The sequence below is a fragment of the Rhopalosiphum padi genome, chromosome 2 (assembly GCF_020882245.1).
Source record: "Rhopalosiphum padi isolate XX-2018 chromosome 2, ASM2088224v1, whole genome shotgun sequence".
NCBI lineage: Eukaryota > Metazoa > Arthropoda > Insecta > Hemiptera > Aphididae > Rhopalosiphum > Rhopalosiphum padi.
Genome location: NC_083598.1, coordinates 17,946,471 through 17,962,935, shown reverse-complemented (window position 1 = coordinate 17,962,935; position 16,465 = coordinate 17,946,471). Strand labels below are relative to the sequence as shown.

General features: G+C 30.1%; 1 protein-coding gene across 6 annotated transcripts in view; it reads left to right on the top strand.

Annotated features, from left to right (window-relative positions):
• LOC132923013 (cell adhesion molecule Dscam2) overlaps positions 1–16,465 on the top strand; it is a 131,222-nt gene that overhangs the window by 106,029 nt on the left and 8,728 nt on the right. For 4 of the 6 annotated variants that reach the window (XM_060986796.1, XM_060986794.1, XM_060986792.1 and 1 more), the window contains 13 exons: positions 6,205–6,324; positions 8,499–8,672; positions 8,744–8,894; positions 9,915–10,186; positions 11,581–11,872; positions 11,935–12,110; positions 13,101–13,241; positions 13,356–13,514; positions 13,641–13,758; positions 14,014–14,195; positions 14,887–15,162; positions 15,865–16,049; positions 16,202–16,451. In XM_060986796.1, the coding sequence (XP_060842779.1) occupies positions 6,205–6,324; positions 8,499–8,672; positions 8,744–8,894; positions 9,915–10,186; positions 11,581–11,872; positions 11,935–12,110; positions 13,101–13,241; positions 13,356–13,514; positions 13,641–13,758; positions 14,014–14,195; positions 14,887–15,162; positions 15,865–16,049; positions 16,202–16,451 (2,496 nt within the window). The remainder of the gene's footprint in view (positions 1–6,204; positions 6,325–8,498; positions 8,673–8,743; positions 8,895–9,914; positions 10,187–11,580; positions 11,873–11,934; positions 12,111–13,100; positions 13,242–13,355; positions 13,515–13,640; positions 13,759–14,013; positions 14,196–14,886; positions 15,163–15,864; positions 16,050–16,201; positions 16,452–16,465) is intronic. The other 2 variants (XM_060986793.1, XM_060986797.1) reach the window with 1 other exon arrangement.

Here is a 16,465-nt window from a genome sequence, read left to right as displayed (position 1 = left end):
AACAAACTCAATTTCGTTATCATTGGCTAAAAATACATATTTTATACTTGTAATTGTACAGTTACCTACTCGTGATAATTAGTACACTTGACAACTCACATGTTCGGACAATCCACGTTCTCTATTATAGACGAAATATTAATTTTATGATCTATTACGGGCTGTATACCATGATCTACGTGACTGAACACGAGAATTTGTCTGGTATCATTACAGCGACCGATGAAAATCCGGCGCAGACGACATATATTTTGGTCCGTTCGCCGATTTCCGTCGGACGTTTTTGGCGGGCCATCGGAACACAAACATTTTATATACATTGATAAAGCGTTTGCTCGGCTTTTGCACCATTACACCACCGCCACCACCACCACATACACGTATATACAATTTGCAGTGTCAAGAGCCAAGCGACCGGAACTCGTTTATCGTTTTCGGGACCCGAAGGGTACATTTAAAAAGACAGTTTCGTGGCGGTCAATTATTCCGCATAGAGTTCGAACGGACGCCGATCGACCGTCCGACGTAAATTATGTAAATAAAAACGAAAATAACAAAGGTCCGAGAGCATATTCCGATCGTATAATGCACTATATCCACGTTTACATTTATATATTATATGTATTTAGTTCACTGCCCCCCTCATCACTATCGATGCCCATTAGGATTGGCCGAATGTGTATACTCGTGGAGCAAAGTTGTACCATATAAAATATAAAAATAATGTACGAGGATATAGAAATGCATTAAATGAAATCCATAAAAACCAATCGACGTCACGAACAACGTTTTTAATAATATAACTATGCGTAATTACTCGTCAAGTGTAAATAAAACACGGACGCGGGTAAAATACGGGTAATTGAATAATTACACCGTTTTATGAAAAATATATGTATCATGTTACTATTACCCTACAAAGACTTTTTTTTGATTCGAATAAAATACTGCAACTTCATCGATTTAGTATATTTGAACATTTCGTTGCTCGTTTTGTTTTTAGAACTAATAATTACCGTTATCTAAATTGACTTTATATTATAATTGTTTACGTATTGGTAAAATTATTCATAATTCATTTGATTATTAACGGAAAGAAAAATGGTTGTAAACTTTTATCAGACCATCCATGATACGTCATAAATATCTGCATTTATTAAAAAAAAAAAATTCTTCCATTAAAATAAGAATTTTAAACATTATATTTGAATATTTAACTCAAAATATTACACTGTTACATATTTATGAAGCCCACAACGTTTGTTGAATGCGTTTACTAAAAGAGAGAATAATTATAAACATAATTTTTAACAACAATATGGCTAATTTTTTTTTATTGCGTTGGTTTTTTCTTTTGAAATGCATTTATGATTTTGTGCACATTATATATACGCAACAAGATCGCGTGAAATCTCTTCCCGTCCGTCTCGAATTAAAAATTAAAATAAAAAAATTTCCACTATAGTTTACATCGTCCCTTTCGATACTATTATAATTCTATACCTATTATGCGGAATCGCAGTTATACATATTTATTCATTCAATAATAAGGCCCGCTAAACTCATATTCGCATCCAAAGTTATTTAATATTATAATAATATTCATCACCGATAGCGCCAAAAGTCTAAAGCGTTATTCACGTGCACTTGTTATACACCTGCAGTGTGACGTCGCTCACGTTTTTCGTAACATCGAGTGCACATGATAATAGATACATCGGAAGAAACACTTAGTGTTGTAGACGACTCTAGAACGTTCTTTCATTATAATTTTTCATTAAAACCCGTTGAAATGCAAATCAAACCTCTCGTTTTTTAATTGCACGATTCTTAATATTTCCCGACGCTATACAAGGAAATTTTTCAATTAAAAATATTAATTGGAGTACGATAAACTAAAAAAATATTCTATATAAATTAATGTTGATTTTTCATTTACTTTGCGCGTTGTAAATAATTTAAAAAAAAAAACATTTTTTATAACCACTGCTTCGTTGACCATAAATTTAACTATACCAAACTCGTTCAAACGGAGAGCAAAAAATTATCAACATAAACTCATTCTATTTTAACTAATTGTGTATGTATAGACTATAGAGGTACGAATTAAACAAAGATAATTCCGTTAAGAATCGTGGCTTACAAACCGAACCTTTTTATATTTCACTCGGACGGTTCGATTAGAACTGCAAATCAATAATAATAAAAAAATAGATAAACGAGCACTGCAATGTGATTCACGTATATGCGTGTAAATCGTAATATTGTACCATAACCGATAGAAAACCGTAACGCGTTTCCGGTCGTCGAAAGCTCTTTATAATGTTGTAAAATTAATATTATATAATAATATGTAAGCACTCACATATTAGTCACATGAAACAATATATATTTATACATAATATTATATCGTACACCAACTTAACTCACAAAACGTATTTATCATTGGAAACAATCACCAGTTATATGTTCACGATCACTCACAGGTAAAACGAGCACTTTTTATTTAATATTATTTTTTTATTATTATTATTATTATTATTCATTCTTACTTTTATATTTATATTACTTATAATACAATTATTATACTCTTTATTTTACTTTTTACTCTCGTTTAATTTATTCTAGAAAATTTTGTTTTACGTCTTTTAACCCGCACTAGATATCTATATACCTTACATCGTCCACACTCCATACTATTATTATTTATTATTATTAATATCGTTCATTGCGCACCGAGCGAATCCAAAGAGATTGCAGTAAAACGCATGGTTTTCGAACAGCCCACTATAATAATGATAATATTAAAATCGTACGTATTGTATACTGCGACCTGCGTTATAAATTTTATTAATACATTTATTTTTTCGCTATCGTTAAACGCGTAACACAATTAATGATTTATGATGGTCCACGATGCACTCGCCATCACCGGCTACATCGGTTTAATAGCCTATTACGACCGACGTATACGCTCGCGACCGCTATAGAAGCTTCAGCGATATACAGCACACGCGGTTCGGTATACATAATGTTATATAATTTCACCAGTGTAATACTGCTCTCATTCTTTCTCACTCTCTCTCTCTCTCTCTCTCTCTCTCTCACCCTCTGTTCTTTTTTTTACGACCGACTTCGATTCATTCCGCTTGTGTATAGGTTTTACGATGTACCTACTCGTCTCTTTACGATTTTTTTTTTAACACTCCGTCATTATAACAATATTATATTATGATGTACGCGTTAATAGGATTTGCATGTTTTACACTATCATTGTTTAATCCATTTATTTTGCATTTAACTTGCACCGCACGCGGATATGCGTACATGCACAAACGTATAATATAATAATAGTGTAATTTATTTATATTATTATAATATACAGTCGCATTCTCAGGCGAGAGTGTAACAGGATATATGTACAGAGTGATTCGCTAAAACCATGATGCTCGTTCCCATTTCATCCTACATCACCGTAGGGCGTAGAATATATAATTACACCCAGTGCCAACGTAAAGTTTAATAGCTCGTCGGCTTAACGGGGAAGATTCTCGTTAGAAGAAAAGAAGCGATTGTATATATGCAAGACGCTCCTTAAATTCTATCAAAAAAAATCCGAGTGTTTGAAAATATGTTGCTTAAGTGTTGGTACTTAAAAGTTCCGAACATCAATACTTTGAACAACCTCATATAGTAGAGGATAAAATGGTTAGAGGGGTGAATCACTGTGTATATAATAATAATATAATATTAAATATATGGATACACACTACATTTAGCTGCTGTACCTACGTATTTTATTACAATATTATTACCGACTTCCATTGTTTGTACGGCTTGTTATATAGTTCCAAAAGCGCATGCATAGCTAGTGTCTGTATAATATAATATGTAGTTATAAAGCGCACGATGACGTATATTTGCATATTACGTATAATAATAATAATAGATTGTCATAAATGATATACACATCCGATGAGAGACGGTGGAAACGCAATCGTTAAAAAGTAATCTTTTTCAACTTTCAACGCATACAATAAACATTTTTTTTTAGTGAAAATCTATCGATGACCTTTCATGAGTATGTATAAATATTTGTTGTCGTCATTCCCCATATTTTGCACATTGTATAATCCGTTCATATATATATTGTTACGCGGTCTCGATCGCAACAATTTATCTGCAGCGATACGCGAACCGAAACCCGTTTCCATCGTCCTTTGTCCGGATCGTCGACATTTAGATAATAACATAATATTGTAATATGTAATTTGCATGTTATACTTCATAGTATGTTATGTTATGTTTCCGCCAATAACTACAATAGTTATTGGCTATTTCGCACGAAGCATCGATTCGCAAAACGCAGCCCGCCTCTGTTGACTTTTCTAAACCAAGTCAACAGGGGTACCTACTAACCTACATAATAATATATAATTACAATATTTTATTAAATCACAATTAAATCAAATACTTGAAATACCAACTTTTAATACTATGCTGTCATTTAAAAGTTAAATTGTTTGACAGACGAGACAAGATGGCGTCATTCGATTCCAAAATATTCTCGTTTTAAAATATAACAATTATAACATGTATAACATACTATAAATTATATAGCCTATTGGTTTTTACAATAAATTATAATATATTATTATTATAACAATACAATTATTGTGTTGTTAATAGTTTTTCCGGATATCTGGATCAACAATATATAAATCCGATTTAAAATTAATAATCTATACTTTGGGTATCGCTTTATTTTACGGGAAACCCCAACATCCTATTAATTGGAAATAATTTCGTAGGTGAAATTTCTTTTCGTTTATGAAATTATTATTTTTTACACAGTTTTAAATAACTACTAAGCTGCTTTTAAATAATTAACTATTCGCTTGAAGTTCTATTTATTATACATCAAAATACTGTAAAATATAATCTGCTTAAATGTTCGTAGAAAATTTTACTTTATTGTTGATTTTACAATTATCATTAAATTTAGATTATAAATATTACAATAAACCTAAGCGACTAAGCAATAATAAATATAATGAATATTTTTTAATATAATGTCGACAGAACGTGATTCAATTATGTTCCCCACAGAGTCCAAAATATATCAAATATTATTTAATTTAAAATTAATGATTACAGATGAACTTTTCGTCATTTTTCAATTATTAGTTTTTTAGTTAAATTAACATTACTTTTTTAATTTTCATGGTTTCAAAAAGTTTTTTCGAAAAACTAAAATTCAAACTGGAATTATTTTAGTCTTCTTTATTATTAAACATATTATTTTAAACCTAAAAGTAATAAATATACACTTTCTTACATTTTTTTTTATCGAAAAATAATGAAAAATATTACGGCATTATTTATGTATTACATAATTGACTAGAGTTTTAATTTAATTTTAATTTATTTTTATTTAGTCACACATTTTATGTGTTTCGAATTGACTGAAAAATATTTTTTGCGTTGTTTATGTGAAAATAAAATGGTCGCAACTTTAACAATTTTCTTAAGTTCTATTTAAGTGATTACATTTGTTTGAACATATTTTATTACACTGTAAACAGGCGTTTAATACATTAGTAATAATAAAACCGTGCAAAGTTAGACAACATTTTATATATGTATAAAATATTATAAAAATATATTTTCAAGACGCGTTCTTCATTTTTATTATTATTTACACAAGTGATATCATTTTTCAAACACTGATAATAATAGTATATCTGTTTTATATTTTCGAAAAACGAATTGTTATATTTCCAGAAAAGAATCAAAGTTCGAAACATTTAATAGAAAATATTTAATTTCTACTTAGATACTATAGATACTAATTATAGCATATAATATACATACGATTGTTATTTTAATAATATATTATTATATACAATATATGTCATTCATGAACTCTTAAATAATATATGTATTATTTTGAGTCTATAGTGGCATATACTGGAACGAAAATCATTTATTGTACACTACCTACATTACGTCTATAGTAATTATACGGTATGCACATTTCGCGTACTACTGTTGATTTCGGGATGTGTAATTATTAAATAAAAGCGGTCGGTTATGACAGCGGTGATTGGTATTTCAAGTATTGTACGTAGAGCGATTTGAAATCGTTTTCGATTATTCATTTTGATATATTTTTGTTTTATTTCCCTCCCTTTCACCACATAGTGCCACCAAAGTGGACCATTGAACCGACGGACGTGGACATTGAAAGGAACCGACAGTTAATCATCGATTGTCAAGCCGACGGTGTGCCCAAGCCTACTGTCATTTGGAAAAAAGCTACCGGTCAGTGTTTGGAACATAATATAAATATCATTACAAATTATTATATTTTATTTGTCCATATTCATTATTTTGAATTTTTGAATTTTTGTTTACAAAACTTTTCCCTCCTGCTGTTTTAACATTGTCATTTGTGCGAAACGTATACCTAAGACATTACAGTAAAGCCTAAAATGTTTTTTTTCTTTTGATTAAATATTCGTGGATTTAATATTTCAACGTTTATTTTCAGATTGTAAAAATAATTAAATAAAGAATGAAGTAATCAATATCTATATATTCATTATGCAATTAAAATTTATAAAAATACATTCTAATCGATTGAATAAATCATAAATATTATAATAAAAATAATGATATAAAACAATTTTTCGTATTATAATAAATTATAGTATTTTTTATTTAATTTCCGGACATTCGTTTGCTCAATTTTTTATTTTATTTTAATTTGAAAATAGGCATTTCTTTTTCAAGATGAATTACATTTCAGAGAAAAATGAAATAATCTATGCTCGAGGACTAAACGTGTATATATATATATATATCACGTATTTAAATAAATATTTTTTTATTTTTTGGTACATCTGATATATTAATAAAAATGAATACAATCCGATTCTACATAGGTATCTATTTAGTTTGTAGAAGGTACCTTTGTGATTATTTCTCGCTGCTTTATGTTATTTCAATTTGAATTATTTAGCGTTTGCGGTGAAATGATTTATATATATTGTATTATTTGTATTATTATTATTATTATTATTATTATTATTATACGCATAAATTACGAAGAAGTTCCAATGAAAATATAGAAAAAAAATTACAAAAAGAATTACGAACAAAAAGGGGTTGAAAAAGAACGTTTTGTACTTTTGTAGTTGACCTTAATAAAATGTAACAAAGAGAAAGAATAAATGAAATGAAAGCTTTTAATGGTAATTTAAAACCATACTTCCAAGTTCCAATATCCTTTGTTCACTATACCTACAAGGCTACAATTTTGAGAGTTGAATACACATTAAAAATTCCTACATTTATAACTATAACTCATGTTCTATGGCACTCTATTAATTATGACTTAACAGTCAACATTATTATATTTTGAAACAATAAAAATGTCTACAAGTTTGTGAATGTTTGGTAAACGTATCTTTCAATGGGTTTTCGTTTATTTTTTGTATAACAACCTGCATATACATACCATAAATATAGAATTTTTTTTTAATATGCTAAAGACAGGTCCCTAATAAAAGTGACAAAAATAAGTGAAGAAAGAAAATGCTATTCGATAGAATTTCTGAAACCAGTAGACCGAATATTGGGAAAGAAAAATGTTCAAAAATATTTTGAGTTTAAGAGCCAATTACATTTAAGCAGTAGACTGAAAAATTGTTCATAATGGTTTGATGACTTCTTAAAAGAACTTGCACGTTTGAAAATTAGATGAACCCTATTGTTGTGAAATATCTGGAACATAGAAACGCGTTTGACAGAATTCACTGTTCAGAATGATCATACGAATATAAACTTTGACAGGTTTTCGAAAAAATGACCTGTATTATTCTGAAGGGTAGTACAACGCGGTAGCTTTCAGATAGTCTCTATAGATCTGTCATACTTTCCCACTGCAGCTGTCATATTATTTTGACGTCTTATTTTTCAACTAATATAAGTGAACATATATACATTTTAATAACAGAAAATTGACTTGACTGCAATTGTTATTACTTCTTTAAATGTATTCAAATTTATTTGATGATATTAATAATCATATACTATGGAAATTATAAATTATATATAATTATATATCAAATACATTTTTTTTTTAACACACATTTACTGTATAAAATTAGATGATCTAATAATAATAAGTTCAAAATCATATTATGTTTTTCGTTAATCTTAGCAGTAGATTAATAAGGCACAATTGAAAGAGAGATCTTAATATTTTACAAAACTAAAATTCTATTAGGTAAAAAATCAATATACTATATGCTAATTGTCTTGCAATTAAGTACCAATAACGTCTTTTAATTTGTTAATAAAATAATAATAACCAATAACAGTGATTTTTTGTCAATTTTTCGCATCGTGTACAATTCTAGACTTGATTTCATTATAGGCTCGTATAATAATAATTTAATTAATAATTAATATTTTTGCATATATCGGATTAGGGAGTAAATCTGGTGACTACGAAGAACTGAAAGAAAAAATACATACGAAAGTACTAAGTAATCATTCGCTGTTGTTACAAAACGTCAAAGAAGACAAACAAGGATATTATCTCTGCCAGGCTTCCAACGGTATTGGAAACGCGATCGGAAAAGTGATCCAAGTCAACGTGAAATGTAAGTGAGCTCAATCTAAACGTATAAACCTAAGTTTTTCCATTAAAATGTATAACTTTATCGTTGCACAGCTTCGCCACTGTTTTCATCGACTTCGAGAACGGTTTCCACCAAAGAAGGAGACACAGCAACTTTACAGTGTAACGTGACGGGCGACCATCCGATTGAGGTAAAATGGTTCAAAAACGGCAAAACCGACACAATGACGTCGAGCAAATTCAGGTAAGTTTTTTTAAATATATTAAAAATAAATAAATACAATTCATGAAATATTTTACAGTTTATAGAATTTTTGATAATAACTAAATATTTAATTTTAATCCTGTATATATATATATATGAGTAACTGTGAACGTTGACTTTATAACATAATATTATAAAATACAACAAATGTTTATATAATAATTGTTTGCAGAAAATCCTGTACAAGAGTATATTACAAATTATTATATCGAGCTCTAATAAAAGGTCAACTTACTAACGATCGTGTTTGTTTGGGATTACTCATTGAAAGTGATATGGAAAGTTAACGTCACGATTTCTTATGGATAGGCAACTCTGTTTCGTGTAAAATTCACGTTTTTTTTTTCAAATTCTTAAAATAAAATTAATATTTATGCAGCTCAGAAAATAACTCATATTTCCGCCATACAAATCCAAACTTGAGTTATTTATTTTCTCTGTAAATAAAGTTTAAATATTATACAGTTGTTAAGGTTAACACTAATACACTATACTCTGTAAATGTTATAAATTAATAACACATAAGAATTTATGAAACATTGTACTTCAATACAATATAGTTTGCGGACTTCTATAAATGTCAAAAATAAATCAGATGATATATTAAATGTCGTTACTTGAAAGATTAACTTGAAACAAACAAACACTTTTGTAATCAATATTATTTTAAAACCGATTTAAACTTAAACTTGCAATAGACAAATAGACATTTTTTTAACTTTTCAAACTGTTTTTTTTTACTTTTAATTTACCCAATTAAATGTTTCTAAAGTCAACATAAAATTGTACAAATTCATGTCTGTTAATCTCTCTTTGTTTTTACCAATTGTTCAACGTAGACTGACTGTGGTAATATTACCACAGTATATGGTATATACCGATAAACAATTAATAATGTTCTACCATTTATTTTACCATAGAAGGCTGTAAAATATTTTTTATACATATAGGTATTTACTACCTATAATATATTTAATTTATGCGTTTCATCCGATTTAGACTTACAGAACGACAACAGACGTTTGGCGAAAAAGTTATTGCTTCACTGCAAATCAATAACGTACAAGTAGATGATGGCGGTTCTTACGTATGTCAGGCAAGTAACGTGTACGGTAGAGACCAGCAATTGGTGCAGTTGTACGTCCAGGAGCCACCAAACAGACCTAATGATTTGAGAGTGATCACTGTGACTAGTACGACGATCAACGTGCAGTGGGAACACGATGGCGATCAGACGTCCAAATACGTTGTGCAACATAAAAAAGCCGACGGTATGTTGTTTTTTAATAGAGTTTTAGTTCAAAAGTAGTTAATCTAAATAATTACTTACTTACTTTAAACCAAAACCGTACCACGTAATCAGCAAAAACTAGTGTTCAGCCTATGATATTGTTAACTATTAACGATACCCAGAATAAAATAACACGAGTATCAACAAATCAAGCGCGAAAAATGTTTAATATGAAAATAAAATAAATTTAAACGTTTGGTGTAACATTTATAGTATTTATAGATATTTGCATAGGATGGTATAAGGAAATTGGGCTTCATAAGGTGTAATTATTGGTTCTACTGATATATTATTCGATAAGACAGAACGATACTTTTCCTCCTTCTTTCACTCCGTAAAAAAATATGGAAGGTGGCAAAAGATAAATTAATGGTTCAAGTGTATAGGTATAATACAATTTTTTTGTTATATTAATGCCAGTTTTTTAAATAATCTCTATTTCTGTTTTTAAAATATTTAGTTTATAATTTAAATGTTTAGATACTAGTATATAATAAGAAAAAAATTTAAAGGAGAATATTTTTTTAGTATTATATAAAATTATGATATTGATAAGACTTATTTGAGTTATTACTATTTCATTTTTTTTACTAATTTCTATGATTTTATTATTAAAGCACAATATAATAATGAGTAAATTATACAATTTAATAGATACTAATTTACTATTTAGTAGTTTAAGAAAAAAGTTTATAAAATATAAAATGTTTAATGAAATGTTGTTCAGGGAGGGGATGAATGTTTATAAGCTGTAGCAAATTGATGTGCCCCTGTTTTGTTTTTCAAGTGCTACATATCATTGGTAAAATATTGGTGTAATAGTGTTAATAAGTCTAGTTAAACTTTAAAACAGTAGGACGTATGTAAACAAAAAAGTTAATGTAAACCAGTAATGAAATTGGAAGTAGTGAGCGTATGTTTTGTATAAAACCCGGTGAAAGTATAAATTTTGTACTATAAATAAATCAACTAATATCGCTTGTTATAGCTCGAAACATTCAATCCTATACAATCTATAATACAGTTGATCGTCGATTACCTACACGTAAATTATTTGCACTACCCAATTTTTGTACAAATTTATTTTTAGTTTAATTTAATTTAGTTTTATCGTGTAGGTATTGTGTGCAATGACCATATATTATAAAATGGGAGATTATGAATATTGTAAATAATTCCACACAAATCGATTATCCGCATCCCCATAGGTCCCAATTAATGCAGATAATCAACGCTTTACTGAGTCTACTGTTATAATAATAATAATGACGATAAAAATGATTGTTTAATTGTCGCCGTTTACACCTCAACACTGTCTTTTTCTTACAACCAAATAGATATTTTTATTTGTTGTTGGTGTTGATATTCAAACAGGTTGGTGGGATCCTACCGAGGTGGATAGCAACGTTCATACGGCACTCGTTAGCGAATTGCAACCAGCCACCAAGTATTTGCTAAGAGTGATTGCCGCTGGAGATGCTGGCTGGAGTTTGCCCAGTGACGAACTGGTAGCAATCACCAATCCCGAACGACCCAGTGGCCCTCCAGCAAGAATCGAAGTTCGGTCTTTGTCGTCCACGCAGCTACTCGTCACTTGGGCGCCACCACAAAAGGAACACAAGAATGGCATAGTATTGGGGTACAACATCGGTTACGTAGAAGCGAGGTAAATTGGACGACAAAGTGCAAACGAACGACAATAAAATTATAATTTGTTCTGTTAATTAGCATGGATACCATGGCCCACAACATGACTACGGTTTACGGTGACGGGGAAGACGGAGGCGAGTTAATACTGGCCGATTTGATCAAATTTAAAAGATACTCGATTGTGGTGCAAGCATTCAACGAAGTCGGTAATGGACCGCTATCTGAACCGACCTCAGCGCAAACCATGGAAGACGGTATTTTAATTTAATTTAAGAAGTGGATTTTGTGTAAATACAAAGTTTTATTGAATACAGATTTTCAATTCTTATTAAAAATTACTTTCCGAATAAAAAAAAACATATTCATTTAGATTATTCATTATATTCATTAGAATATTTTGAAGTAAATACTAAATGTATATTCTTAAATATTTGCCAATAAGTATATAACATGTTTCATTCAGTAGTTCGTATTTTTATATTTATGATAATCATTATTATACTTGAAATATATTCAATATTATGTCCAAGTCGAAATAGAAAACGTCATAATAAATAAGATACGGAACTATCGGAACATAATGATTTTTGAGATCGCAATATCGGCTCTGCAATTTAGTTCTCTAGTGATAATATTTATCATGGTTTATTTTCTATTCTATACTTTTTTTTTGCATAATTAACATTTTAAAAGTTAATGTTAAACATTCTAAGTTTTATTTTCTAATATATTTTATTTTAGAAAAATAACAATACTTATATAGATATATCACACATCTTGACTTCTTTATGTAATACAAATTCACACCAAAATCATAATATTAAATATTAATATATTATGATGAGATTTTTGTTTAGTGGTAGTTTAAAAATTATTAATATACATGCAGTTTTCCTAAAGATTATGATGTATAATATAAATCAAATTTCAAACAAGTAGCTAATTAGTACTATAACTTTAACACTTATAAGTTTATAACTAATTAACTACTAGTTCAAAATCCGAGTATTATAAATTGAAATTCACAGGAAAATATTCTGTCTTGGAGTATGAAAATTATAAACATATACGCTGTCATTCAAAAAACTTAAAATAACAATAAAACATAGCAAAATATTTTATTTTGTTATCACTTTAAATTATTGATTATCTAAAAAACGTTAAAAATACTTTTCCATAAATGTGTCCTTCATTTAATATTTATCTTGTGTAACTATAATTTTATATTTTTTATCATATTTTAGTGCCATCCAGTTATCCGTTAGATGTGCATTGTTCGTCATTGGGTTCGCAAACGTTACAAATGTCTTGGAAACATCCAGAAATACAACATTGGAATGGAGTGATCCAAGGATACGTGGTCACTTACGACTCCATAGATAGAGGTATAGGTGCCTATTATTGTAATGCAGTGATCTATTGATCAATCTATTAACCTAGCTTATGATGATTCCTTTAATGATGCCGTGCTGATATATAATAATGCAACCACTTTTCAGATGACGATATCGAAATCGGCAACCGGAGAACACCGTCGCTGACCATCGTCCTAACCGGACTTCACAAATACACAAATTACACATTAAAGGTCGCCGCGTATACACGAATCGGAACCGGAGAAAACTCCAAACCGATCATGTGTTGCACCGATCAAGACGGTATGATTAAATGATGATCAACAGTAGTCAGTAATATTAAAGATCTATATTATTATAATGTCTAAAGTCACTCGAAAACAACAAAAATATTTTGTTTTGATGACATATTATTGTATACCGTTCTAGCACCTGGACCACCGGAAGACATCAAAATCGCCGTTGCGTCTGCACAATCGTTGACAGTCGCTTGGTCGCCTCCAAAATATTCAAATGGCGTTCTTCTGCGATACAATTTATACACCAGGTAAAAAATATCGTATCTATATTTGAAAGTAATAATGTTACTTAAAATAATAATAAAAAAAATATAACATCATAATATACCATAATAAATTTAAATTTAGTATTCGAGTAGGTAATAAATTGGCTAAATTAATATTGAATGAATATTATAATTTTTAAACAAGTTTTCAAATTAATTTTCACAACACTGTAATATATATATAAAACTATAAATAAAATACACATACACCTCATCATACATATCGCATCTTTATAGAGTTATGAAAGGCGAAGAGGAGTTGAACCATATGAAGAGAACGTTGCCGAGTCATCATCTAACGTATGAGGCCAAAGGGTTACAGCCACACTTGGAATACCAATATTGGGTGACGGCTTCCACAAAAATTGGCGAAGGCCAGAGCTCAAAAATAACGACGCAGATATTATCAACGACTAGAAGTAAGCTATACATCACGCAAATTTATTATATATTCGGTATTTTATCACAATAGTTCAAATTACTACGTACTTTACGAGCTTAACTAAAACTAAAACTAGTAACTTTAGTAACTAAAACTTAATACCAGATTCTACCGGATAATTTTTACACCAGTACACAATATGGTAAATGGTAAATTTGTATATTTTTGAATGTGGACTAATTTACTCTCTAAACTTTCCTGATATTTCTAAAAACAATTTGAAACTTTTGTCAAAATTGGTCAAGTAGTTTTTAAGTCTGTAAGCTGCAAACACAAGGGCATTAATTTTTGTTGTGCATAACAATAAGTTAAATATTATTTTATTAAACAAAATCTCATACCAACGCATTGATTGGTTCAGTAGTTTGTACCAACTTAAGGAAACCAATAGCTACCATAAATATATGCAGACAAAAAAATTATTCGATTTTTGTGAACAGGCTTAAATTAAATAGATGTATAAGTTACCATATATCCTATTAGGTTAAAAAATCTGAAAACACCCTCCGAGTTTCAACGAATAAATATTAATAAATATTACTTTTATTGAAATTGGTCGAGTAGTTTCCAAGATTAGCGTGTTTAAACATCCAAACTCTTCAACTTTTCATTATTAGTATACTCGTAGACAACAATATTAAATCTCAACGTTTGTGTTGTCACCCAAGTAGTTCCCGCGAAAATCGTTTCATTTGGCGGTCTAATCGAGAGACCCTGGAGGACGTTCATAAAACTGCCTTGCACAGCTGTTGGACAGCCCGCCGTCAAGAGACAGTGGCTAAAGAGCTATAGGGCTATTCAGTCTTGGGACGGTAACTTGCAAGTAACGGAAAACGGTGACATGACGATCGCATCCCTCCAACGATCAAACAGCGACAACTACACATGTCACGTGGAAAATACACATGGAGCCGATGCGATAATTTATCAAATAATCGTTCAAGGTGAGTTTAGCATATAATACATTTCCGGCACAAAACAAATCCTAGAAATATATATCCTAGATATAAATATAACTATATGTGTCTACCAAAACTTTAACCAATCGAAGTTTGCACCGTATATAGGACCACGGACAGTCAGCAAATTGGGCATGTCTCTTACACGTGGTAATTCAAAACGATTAATTTTTTTGACTTGTTAATTGTATTATTGAACAATTAATATAATAGGTATAGTATAGGTATATCAATATAGGCATTATTGTGTATAATATATACTAATATATCGCACTAACTATCAACTGTACAATTAAAGTCACTTTAAAACGGCTTATGAAATAATTTTTTTTATGACTATAAATCGTAATCATACCACGTGCATAATTTTTTTTAACAGTTTATTAATTTCATCAATTGTTTGATCTTAATAAAAAAAAATGTCGTCTTATTTATAAACATATTAATCAAGAAATTATACCTGTAGTTCCTTCATTTTTTTTTTAACAATAACAATTATATATTGTTACAACCGTTACGCGTGGAATATAATTATTAATTACTAAAAATACTGCACTATTGATATGATACCGTGATTATACCGGTAACCAACAAATACTGGATTCTATCGGTATCACATAATTTTAAATTTATATTATAGCCCTTACTTATTATAGTTTATTAGTTTATAATATTATTTTGCTGTAGTGCCTCCGGAACCGCCCATCTTGTACACCGCTCGAGCAACCAGCTCCACTCTCGTGTTCCATTGGCGACTGTCGTCCAACGGTGACGCTCCGATCACCGGCTACACCATGACGTACCACTTGCACCCCAGAGGTCCGTACCGTCAAGTGTCAATCCCGAGACACACGACGTCGTACTATCTGAACGTGAGTGTGTTCATCATCCGACGATCTATTTTCGAATTTTTGACATTCTTTAAAATGTCGAGTTTTTTTGCCGACAACGACGTTCCCTATCTAACAATATCGTCAGAAAAACGATACAAGTATTGTAAAAAATGATTAATGTTGGTCTGTAGGACTTGGCGTGCGGCCAGACCTATCAGGCGCACATCGTAGCTAACAACAAGGTCGGAAGCTCCAAACCCAGCGTCGTAGTGACGACCAAAACAAAAGGCGGCAAGCCCGGAGTACCGAATAAATCGCTGTTCCTGAAACCCAACTCCACGTATTTGCGGCTAAACCTGGAAGCATGGCCAGACAATGATTGTCCTATTGATAGGTTTGTCGTTAGACACCGGCCAATGCTACAACCGCACTGGACCACGAGTGAGTGTAATTAA